Source organism: Oreochromis niloticus, linkage group LG17 (genome assembly GCF_001858045.2).
Source record: "Oreochromis niloticus isolate F11D_XX linkage group LG17, O_niloticus_UMD_NMBU, whole genome shotgun sequence".
Lineage (NCBI taxonomy): Eukaryota > Metazoa > Chordata > Actinopteri > Cichliformes > Cichlidae > Oreochromis > Oreochromis niloticus.
Window position 1 is genome coordinate 19,960,261 of NC_031981.2, and position 20,852 is coordinate 19,981,112.

The 20,852-nt window shown below is 40.4% G+C and overlaps 1 protein-coding gene and 1 non-coding gene across 3 annotated transcripts in view; one reads left to right on the forward strand and one right to left on the reverse strand.

The window, feature by feature from the left end:
• Positions 1–980: 980 nt before the first annotated feature.
• On the reverse strand, positions 981–1,053 carry trnav-uac (transfer RNA valine (anticodon UAC)). Its single transcript has one exon. It is a non-coding gene; the product is annotated as a tRNA-Val (tRNA).
• Positions 1,054–6,715: 5,662 nt separating this feature from the next.
• grip1 (glutamate receptor interacting protein 1) overlaps positions 6,716–20,852 on the forward strand; it is an 82,342-nt gene continuing 68,205 nt past the window's right edge. Inside the window, exon 1 of one of the 2 annotated variants that reach the window (XM_025899738.1) lies at positions 6,716–7,995. In XM_025899738.1, coding sequence (XP_025755523.1) covers positions 7,941–7,995 — 55 coding nt within the window. In that variant the 5' untranslated portion in view covers positions 6,716–7,940. The remainder of the gene's footprint in view (positions 7,996–20,852) is intronic. The other variant, XM_025899734.1, reaches the window with a different exon arrangement.

A 20,852-nucleotide genomic window follows, 5' to 3' on the forward strand; every position in this document is an offset into this window, starting at 1 on the left:
ATGATGCACTTTTTTTATTTCTTTAACTCGACGGAGAAGCAATGAAGAGGATCATTAATCCATTCACGCTTTCAGACTCATCAGCTTATCATCAGCCTTGGCTTGATGAAGATGAAAAATCCACGGAGGCTCACCTGAGTTCATCACTGTGTTCATGTCCTGCATGTTAATGAAGCTCCCAAGCTCAGGGTCCGACAGATGAAGCTCAGGCTGAAGCACCAAGAGCTGCAGTTTTGGTTTTGGTTTCGCCATAAACTGTAAATAAAAGATGACATCTGCCCCATGGACTCCACACACTAATTAACTTGTCAATTACTAAATGATACTAAATGAAGCCCCTCAGTCTATCCTCTCCTGTGTCTTTAAGAGCCTCCCTCCCTAAAAGTCCACTTTAGTCTGATTGATGAACTTCTGGAAGCTACTAGAAGAGCCACACCAAGGCCTTGAGACTGTATATAAAAGATGGGGATTTGGTGCCAGTTTAGTGATGGTTTGATTTAAACCCCCCACTTCCTGTCACCTGTGGTTGATCCACCCATAGTCTGAGTGTCGTTCACCTCCTCTGATAGCTGTGAGACTTCGAGTTTGGACGCAAAATTATACTAAAAGAGTTCACTGATGTTTGCCTGTTTTATTACTGTTTGTCCTCCTGGATACAAACCAAACCGCAGCAGCTCTGGGTTTAGTGGAATTTCTTTTGGGATATGTTCCTCTTATCGCTCAAACTTCATCCATATAAGTCTGCAATATTTAACTTTCCTAAGTTCCACATGTCCGAAGCACCTGGTTAGTCTGAAAAACAGCTCCAGCCAATCCTCTACCTAGACTCAGTTTTCAAATAATCATTATATACATTTAAATTACTATATAAACTCTCTGATGAAAAGGAGATGATGTTTTTTGTCTTTAAAAAAAAGAAGTTATCAAGATTCATTATTCACCTTTGATCCAAGACAATCTTGGCATCAAAGCTGGATTTGTGGTTCCACTGGGGATTGAACTCAGGACCGTCTGCGTGTAAAGCAGATGTGATGACCGCTACACCACAGAACCACACAGCCAGAGAAGGCTTAGCTCACATGGACTGCTCCGAATCAATAACGGCGACTAATTCAAATCTAAACCCCCTTTAAGTTGACGCGGTAACTCATGAATTACTTCATTAGCAAACAATACAAAACATCCAAACTCCATCAACTGCCTGAAAAGAAAATTTAAAGATGGAAATCTCCAAAACTGCAAGCAAGCCCCTGCTGAATCAAAACCCACACTGTCCCACCATGTACCCTGCTTTAATGTGTGCTTGACTCTAAGTCAGACCACAGTTTACTAAATGAAACTCATGCTGCACTGACTAAGACTTAAAACTGGCGACTGAGACTAAAAGCTCATCATAGAAGTCTCCATTTCAAACAAAGTCTGAGGTTCTTATATAGCCCGTTTCCATTAGTACCTACTCAGATAAGCTTGATGTGACTCGCCAGGTTTCAGCATCGGCAGTTTTGATTTTCAAGGAGTCGCTCTCATGACTCATTGAGTGAGCCCACTTATTAGCCAATCGGTGGCATTCACTCTGTTGATGTCACATTTTCAGATCACCTCAGATCACTTGGAACCCCGGGCGAGCAGGTACTTAAAAAGGTACCTGTTACCAGGTACTACCACCTAATGAAAAACCTTTAAACCGTATTGAGCTGTCACAAGACGATCCAAGTAGACGCTAATGAAAAAGGGCTAATAAATGTCTTCTTTGCAGCCAGAGAAGTCACCCCCTGTTGGTCATTAGAAACAATGCAGGTATGTTCTGAGAGCCAGTGAGTTGCAAAAATTTAGAACCTTTTGGCTCTTGAGGTTTTTTAAAACCCACCATAGGTCTGTTTGTGGGTTAAGGTTCAGGTTAACGCATTTATCTGTGATGGTTCAACCTTCGAATACAAAGCAATGAATTTCCCAGGCAGCTGTCCCTTTAATGGAGAGCAACATTTAGCCAAAACATGAAAACCGCTCAACCAGATGACCTCAAATTTGGCACAGAGCTCCCCGAAGCCCCTGGCAACACATGAGCTGAGTCTGAAGAATGAGCACGCACTGATTTCAGTAATTATGAATTACATGTTTATTCTGGGAGATCATCAAACTCATATATGAACTAAGTGTGAAGGACAAGGCCAGGCTCCATCTGCTGCTGTTGAAGATCATGTGAGATGGTCCAAAGCTACGGGGCATAGACTTAAATGGACCTGGTGGTGAGATCGGCTGTTTTTGAGGTCAGGAGTTCACTGGATCTATTTTATGATGTCCTGGGAGTCCTTACAGGCTGAAAAAGGAGAGTATGAACATGTTTGAAGACACACTGACTGAGTGCAGATGACTCTGTAAACAATGTTCACCATAAATACTGCTGATAGTTTGTGAGTGCAGGTTTGGTGTGAGGGCTGTAAAGCTGCAGGATTCTCTCTGATGGGATCACACGAGTCCCCCCTGCTCTCTTCATATCGAGGTCAGTCTCTGCTTTTTGTCTTGTAGCCTGCAGAGACTCATTCTTCCGCTTCACTGCTCCTTTTCCTCCTCTTCCGCCTCCTCCTCCCTCTCTGCGCCGATCCACGGGGATGAAAGATGGTCGCTCGTCACATTGAAGGCTGTCAGTTAATCGCCGCCCTTGTCAGACAGGCTGGCGTTGTTTTGACATACAGGGGATTTTCTTTTTTTTACTCCTTCCTGTCAGAGTCCACTGCAGATGTAGTCCCACCTGTCTCTGTGTTTAAACTGTTATTTCTGACATGAGGAGAAAAAGTACTCTCAGCTTTAACCACAGCTTTAACCACAGCTGCATATATTGTTCCACTGACCTGCTTGTTGAACATAAAAAATTCACATAGCAACATGTTAATGACTGAATGCTTAAAAACATTAAAAAAAACCAAAAACAATGAAAAAACTCAGAAAAGAGTGTCTTTCGTCCTGTCTCTCTCCCCTCACCCTGAACTGGTCACAGCAGATGGCCGCACCTCCCTGAGCCTCGTTCTGCTGAAGGCTTCGTCCTGCTTAAAGGGAGTTCTTCTTTCTCACTGTCGCCAAGTGCTTGGTCATTGGGAGTTGACTCATTGATGGGTGTTTTCTGTATTATTGTAGGGTCTTTATCATACAATATAAAGCACCTTGAAGTCAACGTTCTTGTGATTAGGTACTTCTTCCTACTTCTTTTTTACACGTGTGAGGTTATTTATTGTGATTATGAATATGTTTTGTTTTGTTTGTGGTTTTGTCTTTTTTGATGTTTTATTTTAAAAAAATATTCAAAATAAAGACATAATAATAATAATAATAATTCACATATTCTAACTTGTGGTATCAACAGCACCTCTTACCAGTCATGTTAATGCAGTTATAGCTTTAACAGTGTGGGAGAAAGGAGGTGTTGTTGATTTCTGTCCAGTGAGTCAGAAGCAGATCAAACATCCAGAACATCAGTGCTCGTTTCTGTTAATCTGATGTTAAACTCCTGTAGTTCATCCAAACTATGATGTCCGGTGACGCTCAGAGTTGGTTACTGACAAAGAAACAAGATGTTGGCTTCAGATCGTGACACTTGGAGTTGGTGTGACGTGGATAAAGTTGCAGTTTCTAACAGAGCTTACATGTTGTTTTTAATGTAGATCACCTTCATGTTGATGTCTCGGTACTCATAAAGCTATGAGGGATCAAACACCAAATTTCAATGCACTCTTCTGCCTTCTGAGGGTCTGTAACTCAGAAGATGTTCATAGTGTGAAGGTAAAGTTTGTCAAACCGTTTCAGGGAGGAGATAAGTTGACCCACAGAAACACCAGAGATCATGTCATAACCTGTTCAGGCAGGATAAAGATGGGTTCATGGGTCCTACAAAGATTCTTCTTTAAATCCAGACATTTTAAAAAGTGGAACTGTGTACATGTATAATTTTGATCTGGACTTTAAGAGCTACACATTTTTCAAAAATGAGATCTTCCATGTAGTGTTTATGTAGTCATTTTGTTCCTCTTCAGTGGGACAGGGCAATCGCACCCCTCAGTTACTCACTGTAGTCTCTGTTTATGAAATGATCATGGCCTGTAATGTTCTGATTGGTGTTTGTGGACTCATATTTATTTCCTCCAAGTTTTTCTTCTGTTCAGTCTCATATGTAGTCATTTGTGTATATGCACACAAAAATATTATTCTCTGTGTTTAGAGGGTGTAAACCTCCACATTTGGAGAGTGGAGGCGTTGGTGGCAGAACAAATATTCAGTCAGACAGATAATTACATGCAATTTATATTAATTTTAAAAGCTTTGAGTGTAAATGAATTATCAATTATAATTAAAAAAAACCATTAGGTTTTTAGAAACGTTACAGTTTGGATTAAAACACCTCCTTTTTCTTTAAATGCTCGCATTTCTCAGTCGCCACGGTGACATGACTCTGCCTCTCTCGCTTCATTAACATGACGTCACCTGCACCATGTTCTCCTTTCCTTTAAACTTTTAGTGGAATAGCCCTTTAATCCTCAGCTGGGAGGAGATGGGGTGAATTCCTCAGAGGCGAGTTGGGACAGGAACCAGATTTCAAATATCTGCGAGCAGCTATTATCTTTGTGTGGCTTCCTGTTAATACATCTGCAGGTTCACTGCTGCCCACATCTGTGGGCTTTATCACTTCATATTAAAGCTGAAGCTGGAAATCAAACACAGGGGTCATATTTATTTTATACCCTATGTAATAAAATTACTGCAGGAGGTTGGAAATGCTTTAAAAAGATCCCGCTGCTAGGACTGAGGCAGAAACCATCCCAAACATGTCCTGATATCAGGAGGCGTCTCTCCCAGCAGTGCTCAGTGTACATTTATTTTAAGATGTTTGGGAGTCAAAGGTCAGAAATCTACACAAATCCAGAGAGGCAAATGCAAAAAACCAGCTGGCCATTTCATTTCAAGTGTGCTTTTTCAGTAAGTTGATAACAAGAAGCTTTTCCCGGATAATCATTCCAAATGTTTTAGTAAAAGTATAATAATATATTTTTTATATGAAGTTTAAAAAATTCATTCTTCATTCATTGATTTTTATTTTATTTTATTTTATTTTATTTTTTGATTTTGTGCTGTTCTGCATTTTGGTCTGTTGTTTGCAGATGTGCTATAAACTTAAAAATACAACTAGATCAGTCCGTTTTTTCACACTTGGCTGTCAGCCCTTGTGTTTATTTTTGATCATGGCCCACAAAACACCAGAACTGTATGTTAATACATCAGTTTGACATTTCTGTAGTGAGAATTAGTTTCTCACTATTCTCAGATCTCTGTAATACCGCCCTGTTAACATCTCCTGGTTAATGGCAACAAGAGGTTGAGACAGAAGTGGATAAATATCAACAGCTTATTTTAAAAATCACATATCGATTTATGTTTATGGACACCATGAAATTCAGACTAAACCATTATTTTCATAGTCATATTAAAACACACAGACTTTACTAAACAACCTCCATTTAAATTATGAGAAATAAATATTCTTTTAAAAAATAGATAAAAAATAAAAAATAGATAACTGAAAACACTGAATAAATAAATCAGGTTTAACTGGAGACATGTTCTGATTTGAACAACTTAGCTTCAAAAAAGAATGCTCTGCACTGTTTCTTGGTCAAACAGGGAAGACCTTACCCGAGAAAGACGCAGGGTAAAGAATGCAAAGTCAAATTTTATTTCTAAAGCATTTTTTGAGATATATACGTATTACAGAGTGCTTCACAACAAAGAAGCAAAACATTAATTAAAGCATTAGTTACCCAAAAGCAATGGCAAATGTGTATTAATTGTTCAGCATTATTGGGGCCCTCACAGACATACGATAACATGTGCACTAATGATCCTCCATACCATCAAAGATGCTGGCTTTGAACTTTGGGCTTCAATTGCATTGCTTAAATAAACAAAACCCTTTCTGGAAAAACTGTGGTCTGGAAGGACGTAGTGTTCATGATCTAAAAGAAGAAGCCCAGATTCAGTCTTCGGAATATTTTCACTCTTCGAGCCCAGAGGAGCATTTCTGGGTCCTCTTTACAGAAAAAAACTCAACAGTTCCTCCATGGATTCAAAAGTCTTATCTGTTCTTGCCAAATTATTTGTTATTATATGTGTATGTATAAATAACTACTGCAGTGTTCTGTGTATCAAACTAAAAAAAATCTCTTTGTCATTCTTTTGTTTCTCGTTGTTGCTGTTTTGCATGATTTTATGCTTTTTTAAATTTCCAGTAGAGGTATTTTTTTTCAATATTTTTGTGTCCCTTTGGAGCCACTGTGTGCGTTTCAGTGGTCATATTGTATATTTCAGTGTTCTTGTTATTATTTGTTGTCGGTTTGTTTCTCTCTGTGCTTGTTTTTTTCCTTCCCTCTGTAATAGTTGTCATTTTTTCACTTTAACTTACATTTTTGCCTCTTTGTTCTAATTCTGCATCAGCATTGGTGTTATGGACAGCCCGGGGGTCCAGGCCCATTCACAAAGGTCACTGTGCCCCCTCAGCTGAATTCTGCTGACATACTTTTACAACTATAAGTAAAAGTAAGCCACACGACTTGGCAATGAAAATATTAAATACCAAGATCACCATCAAATTATTATTAGAATATATATAGAATATATATTTTTGTGATGATTTTTCACTACTTGTGGCTTTTGTTGCTGTTGTATCGACTCGTAGCTCTTTTGCCTGTTTTTCTTTTGTTTACTTGTTTTTTCATCTTGTCATCATTTTGTCCATTGTTGCTGTTTTTCACCTCTTTGTGTACAGAATATGGACTCTGGACCATGTCCTGCTGGTTCTGGTTCAGTAGTCTCTCCACGCCTCTGCCTCTATGGATCTTCATCACTGTACAGGCTGACTGGCTGCTGGAGGAGGATGTCTGGCTGACAGTCTTATTGATTTCTTTCTGTCTCTTTACAGATTCTCTCTCTATCTCTGCTCTGAATGAATGAAGACAGAAGAACGGTGCGCCACTAGCAACGTGTCTGTAGGAACTAAACTATGAACCAGATACATTTGTCTTTAGAACCTTCAGTGGAACCTGGATACATTTCTAACAGTCTTTAGAACTCTCAGTGGAACCTGGATACATTTCTAACAGTCTTTAGAACTCTCAGTGGAACCTGGATACATTTGTAACAGTCTTTAGAACCTTCAGTGGAGCCTGGATACATTTGTAACAGTCTTTAGAACTCTCAGTGGAACCTGGATACATTTGTAATAGTCTTTAGAGCCTTCAGTGGAACCTGGATACATTTGTAACAGTCTTTAGAACTCTCAGTGGAACTTGGATACATTTGTAACAGTCTTTAGAACTCTCAGTGGAACCTGGATACATTTGTAACAGTCTTTAGAACCTTCAGTGGAGCCTGGATACATTTGTAACAGTCTTTAGAACTCTCAGTGGAACCTGGATACATTTGTAACAGTCTTTAGAACTCTCAGTGGAACTTGGATACATTTGTAACAGTCTTCAGAACCCTCTGTAACATCAAAGCGTCAGTGCCTCGCGGGCTCCTTCACGGTCATCACGTCACCCACTCTCTTTCTTTTGACCATCTCTGTAAACGTCGCTCTCCCGCTCCCGTGAGACCACAGCGAGGCTCGCGGGGTAGAGTTACATATGGGGGGAGGGGGTAGAGAGACATAGACAAAGAGGAGGAGTGGGGAGAGAGAGAGAGGGAGGCTCGCGTGCCTGTGTGAGGTTGAAAAAGAGGGAGAGGTAGAGAGAGGTAGGCTCGTGCAGGGGGAGGTGGATCCCTGTGTAGTGGAGCAGCTTAAGCTAAAGCTAACTAGCCATGTTGCTGTCGCCGCTGCCGTTGCTGTTGCTCCTTCCGTTGCTGGTGGTGTGTGTCTGCTAGCGGCCGCCCTGGACTCCCTATCCGCCCTGAGGTGCATCATGCCCGGCTGGAAGAAAAACATCCCGGCCTGTCTCCAACCGGACCAGGAGGGAGGTACGACCAAACCGGCGACTATGTGTGTCTGTCTGTGTGTTTATGTGTGTGTGTATGTGTACACTAATTATCGCTCGTGCAATCTCTCGTGCAGCGTGGTTTGGCGCCGCTGGTGGAGCTCGCGCAGACGGTTGGTGTCTTTAAATTAGTGAAACTTGGTAACTGATACCCAGCGAGTGAGTGAGAGCGGCGCACGCGCGTGTACACATGCATGCGCGCGCGCGCGAGTGTGTGTGTTGTCTCGTGTTAATCTGACGCAAAGGCTGAGGTTACAGTGACGTTACGGTGATTTTTACGTTGATCAGCCGGTGACCGGTTACTAGCAGTGGGGCTGCTAACGGGCTAACCGCCGGATAAACCGAGCGGGATAAACGGCTGGTCAAGCGAGGGTCTGCCCTTGTATGAGTGTGCGCGCGGGCGGTGTTACTGTGAAATGTGTGACCTCAGTTTAGTTGGATGAATGTGGAAATGGAGGGCTTGACTACATGATGACAGGTGAGCCGTTTAAATGCCTGGCACACAGATCGGTGCTCGGTAAAATCGGTGACTAAGGCTTTCTGACAGCAGCCTGTAATGTCTCCATAACACCCCCCTCCATAACGCCACACATGGCTGAATGCTGTAGGGTGTTAAACCCACAGTGAGTGTGTATTTGGATGTTTTGTGGTGTTTGTTAAAGGGAGCCATTTATGCCTTTTGCATCATTCACGTTCAAAGTAAGCTTTAATAATCTAATTCTGTGCCTCTGTGTCCAAAATAAGCTGTTTTATTGCCACTCTGCTCTCTCTATAAGACCCTCCTCCCTTTCATCCAGTTGGCCAGCTTCTGGAAGCTTGGTGATGGGCAGCTCTGAGTTGTTGTGAGCTGCACTGACAGCTTGAAAAAGCAATTTATTAGTCAGTTATCGCTTTGGTAGGCGTGTAGGAAGTGTGTTCTTTAGGAGATGTGTTTCGTGCATGCTGGTCAAGACTCTTCTGAACCAAAATGACCAAGCTTTGTTTTGTCTTCGTACCCAAACCCCAATAAATAGCAAGACTGGGCCATCTTCACTATCCAACACAGGTCCTCCTAAATATAGTATAAACATGGATGCAACTTTCTTTTCAGACCCCACCAGGGGGCGACACCCTGGTTGCAAAAAGTCTGATATTTGAATAGAAGTCTATGGGAAAATTACCCTACTACTAACTGAATCCATGACTCCAGTTTTACTTAAAACATGAAGGTCATTTTGCGGGATGAGTTGCTGCCCAAAGTGGAGGACTTTAAGTACCTCAGGTGGTGTCTGTTGTGATGTGGATGCTGTACCTGTCTGTTGTGGTTAGTCTGATTGTAAAAGCAAAGTTCAGTCTACGTTCCTACCCTCACCTCTGGTCATTGAGGTCTGAGTAGTAACTGAACGATTGAGATCTAAGATACAAGGGGTAAAAATGAGCTTTCTACAAAGGGTGGCTGGGATCTCCATTCGAGGTAAGGGCGAGAAGTCATTTGGGAGGAGCATAGAGTTAATCTGCTACTCCTCCACAGGTGAGGTGGTTCAGGCATGTCCTCCTGGGACGACACCACAGAGGTAGATCCAGGACACGTTAGAAAGACTCATCTCTCAGCTGGTGTGGAAATGCTTTGGTGTTCTCTGGATGACCTGGAGGAGGTGGAGGAGTAGAATGCTGCGCCGTGACCCAGCCTTGAATAAGCAGTAGAAAATAGATGAAGTTAGTTTTGTAAATTCTGGTCATTCTAAGTGTTAGAAAGCAGGATAATTTGTGGTATGTTCACTGGACTTGTGATTGATTTCACGGTGTCTAGAATTTGCACACGTTCATTTTCATTTCCATTTCAAAAAGCAAGGTACAATACTATGAACAGACAACTACTCATTCTTATAACATCTCTGATGGACAGAGTCTCCCACCCCATGCATGTAAATGTTGCTGAACTGCAGAGCTCCTTCAGTGAGAGATTGCTGCATCCTAGATGCATGAAGGAGCGTTTCCGCAGGTCCTTCCTCCCTGCAGCTGTCAGACTGTACAATCAGAACTGCTCCCAACAATCATAGATGTTTACATCAGCACTGTAACTGCAATAAGTTAATCAACCGATTCGCACTACAACCTGGTTTGCCTCTTATCTGTAGTTATTTATATTTAATTTAATAGTTATTTATATTTAATTTAATAACTGTACAGTACTCTGTTTATAGTAACCATTGTCCATTGTAAATATGTAAGAAAAAATTGTGTATGTTTCTGTTCTGTGTCCTGTGTACTGTTTGTTTGTATATGTGTCTTTCTGGCTGCTGTTACAACCAAATTTCCCCTTGTGGGACAATTAAAGGATTATTCTATTCTATTCTTCTTTACTGTGAGAAGAGGCCAACTGGCTCAAGAAAAGATCTCTTTCTTCAACCTCAGTGGATAGTTTGACCTTCTTGGTAGAGTTAATAAGGGGAATTAAAAAAAAAAAAAAGTCAGATTATTTGGCAAAACCTACCACCTATTATTCTATTTTTCAGTGAGCGATCAACAAAGAATCTATAAGCAGCACTTTAAATGAACTGTTTGGGTAAAAAGATCAAAAAATCTTGTTCCAGTATCATGAATGTGGAGACATTGCTTGTTATCGTAGTCTTTGGTAAGATAAATTCAAATATCTTTGGGGTTTCATTTACTAAACAATCATTTGTAAATGAAAGTTAGTGTCAAAGGTTTTGTTTTTGTTTTTTTTAAACTATACTGTGCTCTTCTGTGGTCTTGAAATCCACAAACCAAAGCAGCATGTAGAATGTATGTGGATATTTTCCACTCTTCAGTAAGTAGGTTGAACTCATGTTTATTTGGGCTTTTGTAAATTGGATTGAACATTTCACATGTCATATTGATTATAACGCAATTGGTTTTAAATATAATCCAGTATTTATTAGAAATGATCATTAGCTCTCTTTTGTTGTACATAAAACTTGAGTCAGAGGCATCCTATCATGACGATAAGCTGCAGTTTAATGAACCTGATTTTAAGAAGGTTTTGATTGACCACATGGCTGAGTTAGAATAGAAACAAACATGTCAACACTCACCTAAGGTGTACTCGCAGTAGTTTTTCTCCTTTTACACTTGGTGTCAGATTCAGTAAACCATTTTTAGCTCACTTTAAAAAAAACTATTCATGACCACTGCCACACATTCTCCACTCTACTTAAGAGGTGTGTTTTTATTCAGTCTCACTCACATTATTCCTGAAGAGACCTGAACAGACAGCTAAGTGTTTAACATTATCCAGATTTGTGGGTCATGAATGTAAGAGTTAACCTTTAACTGCTCCCAATAGGATCTCAGCTCTGTAGTGAACCTTTATGGGCTTTTAGCACTAAGAAGACCTACATGAATACCAATGGGTTATTTTAAAATCATACTTTAGAAATGGTGCAACAAACTGAAGATGCAATAATTCCTCTGTTGCCAACAATTTTGTCTCTTCATTCTAAATTTAGTAGATGAGCACCCAAATTCTAGGCAGCTGTTTAAGGTCTAACTTCCCCACAAAGGATGAATAAAGTTTATTGAACTATTGAATTCTGAAAATAGTGAAACCTGCGATTTGAGTGGGTGCCAATTAATCTCTTTCATAAATGAAACTATGAAATGTAAAAATATCCTATTTGGAAGGGGTCATGTCTTCACATGTCTTACTGATCCACCCACAGCGTACTAATTGACCTCTTATAAAATCTTTTCCTTTTTATTATTAATTACTTGGTTATAACAATGAATGATAATCCCAGGAACATCTTTTCTTTTAGTTTTCTGTCAAAATCCAATTTTGCATTCTGAAGCAGTTCACATTTATGTATTTAATTCAGTTAAACCAGGTTCTGCTTTTAAATGTATTTTAATAATAAAACCCTTTTCTCGCATTGTAAAAACTTCTTTTCTCTCATGTTCTTGTTTTTCTGTCTGCAAAAAGTACTATATTAATATCGCTTGCTTATTGACTCATATTTGAGGCTTATTTATGATCATCCTTCAATTTCTTTCCAGATGGCCTAGATCAAAATAAAAGTTTAATTTATTAAAAAAAAATCCCAAACATTTGCTGATTTCAGCAAGAGAAATGTGAAACTATAACACTTTCTCTTTTTTATGTAACTGCAAATTAAATATTGTTGAGTGTCGTCAGCATATAAGTGGTATTAATGGAAAACCTCTCAGTAATTTGTCCCGAGTGTATCAGATATAAAATTAATAACGGTAGCCTCAGAATCGTGCCCTGGGGAACACCACGAAGATTTGAACCAGTAAGTGCTTCAAAAAGATGCCTGAAAAGTAAAAGGGCCCTTAAGTTGTCTGGCATGAATTCAGTAGCTATATAAATAAAATGTGATTTATTGATATATTTGAATAATTTCTCATGCACCCCCCCTCCTCCCCAGACAAAACAAAACAAACACTTCTTGTAAAATAAAAAAAAAATAAAAAAATCAAAACCAATGTTTTCACAGTGTTCTTACATTTTACAGACAAAACAATGAACAAAAACATCATTAAACAAACTAACTGATAATGAAACCAATAATTATTCCTAGCTTTGGATGAGTATAAGTGACTGAAAAAGCCTCTACAATCTGAGCAGTTTGAGCCTCAGAGCCATTTTCCAAAGACGTTATGGTGCTGCTTTGGTGTTGTGTTGTAAACCTGTGTGTGGGGCTCCTGGAGAGATAATAATATAATCGTGTGTGTGTGTGTGTGTGTGTGTGTGTGTGTACAGCTTCCAGCTAAACTGGTCATAGTCCTTCACAGCGGGGATGCTGGGAAAAAAGAACAAAACACCAAAATGTTAAACGCTAAGGCCGAAAAACAGCAGGACAAAAAAAATATCTCACAGCTGAAAGCAGCAGAATAAAAATAGACAACAGGTAAATAATACATAGACAGACCATGACAGAAACGCAGTGTACTACTATACTTACATGTTTATCTCTACTGCTTCATGTCACTACTCATCTCAAAGGGATTTGACTTTTAAAGAAAATGAAGAATTAAAGCTAAACACAGGAGTCAGGAGTAAAGCAGGAGCCCCGTGAGATAAAATGATGAAAAACTGAGCAGAAATTTGGGTTAATTAGTTAAATTTTCCCATGAGATTTTCTCTTAACTGAGCAGGGAAACCTAGAGTTAAATAAAAATAAATCTTATTTTCCCATGTTTAGGAAGCTCAGGCAGTGATTAGATGTGACAACAGCTGATTTGTAGGTGGAAAGACAGAAAAGCAAGAATATAAGTGAGCAAATTAACAGCTTAAATCACTGATATTTAATTTAAAATACTCTAAGAAGTCGCCCAAACTCCAAATGTAACCCCTGAAGTAAAATATGTGATCTTACTTGTTCTCATAAGTTTGTGACACACATTAATAGAGGTGAGAATCCTTAGACACCCCACGGTATGGTATTACCACAATATTTCAATTACAGTATCCTCCTGAGAACTGATGAAACGAGTATATTTCAGTTTAACTTTTTTTTGGGATGTCCTGCCTTGTTGGAGTTAAAAGAGGCCACCCAAACACATAAGTTATCATTGGAAAGGCCAATTGGAAAGGATGTTCGCTACTGAGCACAGCGAGACTTGTCAGGGTAGCTCAAATAAGCTAAAAGTTATAGACCAAAAACAAATGTCATAAATGAATACGACATAAATCAATAGGCTGGTTCTGAGGAGGATATGATGTTATGGCATTTTTTTAACTTTTTGCATTATGCTGAGTATTACAATAACATATATTATGATTTGTCAACATTTTTAACTGCAAATTATGTTAAAATATGTAAGTTACATTTTGTCAATAAGATGAAGTTATCTCGCTTTAATTTTTTTTTTCTGAAAAATGAAATTGTCAAGCATGCCAGTCGTCTCCTACCAGTCTGTGATTGAATGGGGTCAAGCTGGCAATTATATTAACCAACGTTAACATTACATCAACCTGTTTCTGTTAATACTGTCATTAACTGTGATAAATCGCGTATCTTTTGGTGTCAACAATGACAGAAATATGTTTGCACTCAGCAACCCTCTCTTAGAGTAATTGTACTCAGAGTCAGACTGCAACTGTTTGCAGAAAGGTTGCCTCCTATTGTGTGACCTGATAGGACCAATGACTTGTGGTTGAGTGGTCGTGAGTGTGCAACACCCTCAAGCTATGAACTGCCATTCAGTCCCCACAATTTGCAGAATAAACACAATACAATCACCAGGCGAGGAGGCTGCTGTCCTATTTTTACTCACATGACTGAGCCATTAGTTTGGTCTGAATTAGGAGGCATCTTTGTGTCCAGTCTGGTGCAAGTTTCCTCGGCTAATGTTAGCTCAAGATGTTGACGAGATCGGTCCTCCCGTTCGCAGTATTCCCAGAGTATTTTAGGCTACGTCCACATGTACATGGGTATTTTTGTGCACAGAGATTTTCTGGTTTCGTTTTAAAAGAAAAAGAAAAAGAAAATCCTGTCCCTGCGTGCAGTTTTGAAAAAATATCTCCGTCCATGTGTGACTGCAAAAAACTAAGTCAAATGCTGTCAAGAACTTGCTAAAGCAACAGGTGTCGATATAATCCTAACCGTGTAGAAATGCTGGCCAATCAGAAGTCTAGAAGCCTAGGCAAGAAAGAGTAAACAAAGATGCCGCATAGAAGCAGTCTTTCTAAATGGAGAGACAGTAACTGCGTGTGTATATGTAAGCATGTAAAACCTGCAGATAGTAAGATTAACAGCAACATTATTTTGTCTATATCCGCCATTGTTGAAATTCATCAATAACGTGGCGCACAGCGTGATGTCATCAAAGGTTCACACCTTTGACGTTGTGGGACTAAATCTCAGTTTTCCTTGTCCACACATAAACGCAAAAACTGAGTTTTTGAAAATCTCCACCCTGGGAGGAGTTTTTAGGAGTTTAGTGATGAAAATGCCATTTAAGTGTGGATGAAAGGCCCAAATGCATAGAAAAAGCTGCGTTTTCAAAAAATACCCATGTACGTGTGGACTTAGCCTTAGTTTATTTAATAAAATATCAGTATTTAGTGTACCTGGTGATGGGCTCCAGCTCGCCTTGGAACAGTTCGCAGCCGAGTGTGAAGCGTTGGGAATGAGAATCAGCACTCCAAATCTGAGGCCATGGTCCTCAGCCGGAAAAGGGTGAAGTGCCCACTCTGGGTCAGGGACGAGACCCTGCCCCAAGTGGAGGAGTTTAAGTATCTCGGTCTTGTTCACGAGTGATGGGAGAAGGGAGCGGGAGATCGTAAGATGGATTGGTGCAGCGGCTGCAGTGGCGGAAATGGGTTTCCTCCGAAGGGTGGCTGGCCTCTCCCTTAGAGATGGGGTGAGATGTTCGGCCATTCGGAAGGGGCTCGGAGTAGAGCCGCTGCTCCTCCACATCGAAAGGAGCCAGTTGAGGTGGTTCGGGCATCTGACAAGGATGCCCCCTGGGTGCCTCCTGGGCGAGGTTTTCTGGGCATGTCCCACCGGGAGGAGGCCACCCGGCAGACCCAGGACACGCTGGAGAGATTATATCTCTTGGCTGGCCTGGGAACGCCTTGGTGTTCCCCCGGATAAGCTGAAGGAGGTGGCTGGGGAGAGGGAGGTCTGGGCTTCTCTGCTTGGGGTGCTGCCCCCGCGACCCGGCCCCGGATAAGCGGAAGAAAATGGATGGATGGATGGATGGATATTTAGTGTACCTGTATTGATACAATATCACTACAGAAAATATTGTGATACTCTGCTGTATTGATTTTTGCTTCCCACCCCTACACGGGCTCATAAGATTTGGGACAGTAACGTATTTTGTGCAGTTTTGACTCTGTACAGCAGCACAGTGGATTTTAAAGCAAACAACAAAAGTGTTGCATCAGGTCTTCAGAATTTAGACATTTTCATACACTACCCCATTTTCAGAGGTCCAGAGGTAATTGTAAAACCAAATATAATTTTCATTTTAATAATTGTTTTTGATACTTGGATAATAATCATTTGCAGTGAATGACTGTCTGAAGCCGAGTATCCATGGACGTCGTCAAATGAAAAACCTCCTCCCTCGAGATTCTCAGCAACCGTCAGTCCAGTTTGATTGAAATTATTTTTTCATTTTCTTCCAATTTTTTTTTTCTCAAATACTGCAGTTTGATCTGCTACCATTAGACCTGTCTGTGTTTCTGATTGGTCAACTTCTGGCAGCATTGTCTCTTTCAAGCTGGATTGGGAAACCTTAGGCATTAAGCCAGAGAGGGAAATCATATCCTGGGTATGTTGAACTTGCATCTCGGGACAGAGCCCTGGAGAAGAGGTGGAAAATCGATACATGGATGGTTATGTCAACATCTCTTAGACCTCTAATTGATGTCACAAATCCATTTATATCACATTCTTTCAGTGTCTCTTACAGATTTGTAGTTTCATTTATATCAAGGTGTAATTTTCTTTAACCTCTACTCATGTTTTGTTAGTATTTAACATGTGAGGGATCAGATATGTTTAAAGTTCAGTGTTTTACTCCAGAATTTGGTGCAAAGTGACGTCCGAAGTACTGGAAATTAATGATGAGACGATTACAGTCGCTGCCTTGTACGAGTTTGACATGATTATGATTACGCCTTTTCTTTTTTTTTTCTTTTTTTAAGCGCACCTGGTGCCATTAAAAGCAGCTGTATTAACTGTTAGACCTTCCTGATTAAATGTGGTGGATCTAAAGGAAGCTATCCCAGGATTATATTATGAAAATGTGGCGATTTTCAGGGAAGTTCTGCAGAATCTTTCTCTGTGATTTCTAAGCAGCTTTCTGCTCGTCTGTTCCTGTAATCTTGCAAAGTTTCAAATCCCTGCTAGAGACCTCAGGGGAATATTTAACCCCAGCTTCCCTCTGTAAGGTTAATCCCATCCAAATGGGGCTTTAGCTCGTGTGTGCGTGCACTCTGTTAACTTTTATGAGGTGAAAAGGCTCTTCAGACTGTTTTTATGTCTCCTCTTTCACGTTTAACTGTGGTGGATTTAGTAAATGATTATTTCCTGGCTTCACTGACTAAGCTGATGCCGACCTGTGGAGGAGAACACGGATGCTGCAGGCAGCTTTTTGCAGCACGCAGGCGGTGACGGCGTCAGGTGCGTGACCCCGATTTCTTACCTGGCAGGTCCAGAAGGGTCCAGCACCTGTGTGCCTGCAGGCCCCTCTGAAAGTCTGATCCTTGGCCAGATTTGATGTGCTGCTCAACAGGAGCATCTAGCTCACAGATGTCCTCATAAACACCGAGTCCAGACTACAGCCGCCGGCATACAGACAGTGATTTATGGAGGACAGATGCTGCCAAAATATAAATAAATAAATAAATAAATGAATGTCTCAGATGATTCATGTGTTATGAAATATTTTTTTTCCTAAATAGTTTTCCAATTATATCAGAATCAGAATCAGAATACTTTATTGATCCCTAGGGAAAATTATTTTTCGTTACAGTGCTCGATTATAAAGACATATTTATTTGACATTCTTTTTTTCTATTTTATTTCTTTGGTTTCCCTTTTTATTGCTTTCTTTAATATATTCATTAGTTAATTTGTTTTAATAAAGGTTTAGATTTTATTTATTTACTCTTATTAAGTTTTATATTATAGATTTTCCTAAAATATCTTTTATTTAATTTTTATGTTTTTTTTTTGTTTTGTTTTTTTAACATTTAATTTTATTCATTTGTTTTGGCATTTACAGCCCTCCATAGATTTAACCTTACAGCTGCAGTTGTTAAACCAGTCTTAAGTAAATGAGATAATTAATGCGGTTATTCCAAATACAGGCTGGAAAATGCAGTTTGTGTAGTTGTTTATTTACTTATTGAGATCTTTTGGTGAAAAATGACCCAAACAGTCAACTGTCTTCTCAGTTTGGATCACAGATGAGTCATCGAAGATTACATTTTATTTTTGTTTGAAAAGATCCTCGGTGACTATGATAAGGTGATTGTAAAGTTGGAGATGTGTCACAACATGGAAACATTAAATACATTTTGTGGCAGTCAGGCTGTGTTGTCGATTTTTAGCTTCCCTTTTGGCGCTGAAGGTCATGTGACACGACTGGAGCAGCAGCTGAACGACCGTCAGATCGACTTGTTTCTTTAAAAATATTAAACGGGTTTTAAAGTGTCTCTTTCCCTAAAAAGATGAGAAAATCTTTGAGCAGTCACACATAGAAGGGTGTTATGATTAGGCTGTGTCTGTGTGTGTGTGTGTCTGTGCAAGTGCGCGATAATGAGTGTGTGTCACAGCATGACATCATCCCACCGTTTTAAGCTTTTCGGCTAAGAAGCAGAGAAAATGGCTTTAACACAAATACACACACAGTGAAACACACACACACACTGTCGCAAAATCGTTTTCTATACTGCGACAGACACACACACACACACACACACACACACACACACACACACACACACACACACACACACTAAAATACACACTGTGTCCTTTAAGAGGTGCTGATGTCAGAACTCCGCTCATCTTTGTCCTCAGGATTACTGAAGCAGACCTGAATCTGTGTGTGTGTTTGTACTTGACACCAGTATTGTGAGGACATTTGGAGTTATGAGGACATATTGCCTGGCTCCTCAAATAGAAAATTTGCTTGTGTAGCAAACCTGCACGTGTGTGTGTGTGTGTGTGTGTGTGTGTGTGTGTGTGTGTTTACATCCATATTTCTCAGCTTAATGTATTATTCGTATCGTCTCTGACAGATTTTTACCAAGACACACAGACACACCACGACTCTGTTGAACAAACTGCTGACTCTGTGTGTGTGTGTCTGTGTCATCTCCTGACTTTTTCATCCATTTAAATGTGTGTGAGTGTGCATGTTGTTAAGGTGTGTGCAAATATTGTGTAATCGTCTACATGACCAAAAGTAAGTGGACATGTGGTGATTTTAAAGCCAAATGTTGAACCTGGCTGAAGGATTCACTTACAAACGAACACAGAAATGTTGAGGTCACTAAGAGTCTTATATGCTAAATAAAAATGAAAATAAAAGTAGGTGATTTATTTTGTTGTTGCCTGTTTGTGATATACATGAGCAGCCTCTCACCCACCTGGAACGAAAGCTTAGGGTTGACTAAGCCGTGTCTTGTCTGGACCCAGGAAGTTCTGGAGCATATTACAGAGAAGAGAGTTTAGCTTGGGACCTGGATTCAGGCCTCTAATTCACATGATGGATACACGGGATTTATGTTTTTGTGTTCAAGTGCACGTTGGTGCCTCGTTCTTGGGTATTCCTTTAAGTCCTCTTTAATTTGGCCCTTCACCCGGGACCAGTTTAGCTTGGGAAGCCCTACTGGGGTAAGTTGCTTGCTACACCATAGATCGCCCATGATCAACCTCTCCAAGGCAGCAATTTCAGAAGTGACAGTATTCATATTACTGGTCGATATTTGTTCCTACCATCACCTGTGGCCTTGAGCTGTCGGTACTAACTGAATGAAATAAAGCAGGGGTGTCGAACTCCAGGCCTCGAGGGCCGGTGTCCTGCAGGTTTTAGATCTCACCCTGTTTCAACACAGCTGAATCAAAAGATTAGTTCATTACCAGGCCTCTGGAGAACTTCAAGACATGTTGAGGAGGTAATTTAGCCATTTAAATCCGCTGCGTTGGATCAGGGACACATCTAAAACCTGCAGGACACCGGCCCCCGAGGCCTGGAGTTCGACACCTGTGTTTTATAGCAACTTCACTCCCACCAGACCCTTTATTTCATAGGTGTCGAACTCCAGGCCTCGGGGGCCGGTGTCCTGCAGGTTTTAGATGTGTTTTAAATGGCTAAATTACCTCCTCAACATGTTTTGAAGTTCTCCATAGGCCTGGTAATGAACTAATCATTTGATTCAGGTGTGTTGACCCAGGGTGATATCTAAAACCAGCAGGACACCGGCCCTCAAGGCCTGGAGTTCGACACCCCTGCTATAAAGGGTGTCTGGGCTCCACCTCAGAGTAAAGTCTTTGGTCCTCTTGGTCAAAAGGAACCATGATCCAGAGCAGAATAAGCAGTAGATGATTAGCTTTAGATTTAGATCTGTTAGATCTATAGTCAACAGAAAATTGTAATTTAAAAAAAGAAAACTTTTCACTTCAACCAAATTTAGACATGTGGAAGAATTCTTTAAAGGTTAACAACTGGCTGACTCTTTTCTGGCTGGTTGTTCAGAAAAGTTCTGTGTATGCATTAACCCATATTAACACTTGCTGACAGTTCACTTCTGTAATCTCCAGACCTATGTGGCCTATTTCTTTGATATTTCATCATAAATGAAGTAGGTCAAAGCTCCAGAGTTGCATTTGAAAGTTGAGGCTGTGGAGCCAAAACACATTCAAAGAGTCTCTCAGTGCAAGTCAGAAATACCCTCATTAAGGTCATTGGAGACGTACCAGGAAAGCAAACCCAAATCAAGGGTTTGGTATATTTTTGGTAAAAGGATGAACTGTTGCCATCAACAAAACAAAAAGCTGCAGGGGATGACCACAGAATTATTTCCATGATTAACAAAACCTTCAGAACACCAAGCCAAATGTAGAGCATTGACCAGGAGGTAGACAGTTTATTATTGAGACTTTACAGCAGACGGTAGGGTTTGGCACAAGGTGATTGGAGGTCCACAGAAAGCAGCCATTAGGTATGATCTGTGGATCCTTTAAATGGTAAAAAAGGATCCCCTTCAGAACATCCAGCAAAGAGCAGAACACAATACCCAAGCCTAAAAGTGATCACAGAAAGCAGCCGTAGGGGATGATCTGTGGATCCTTTCAAGAGTAAAAAGGGTTCCCCTTCAAGGTGCAAACC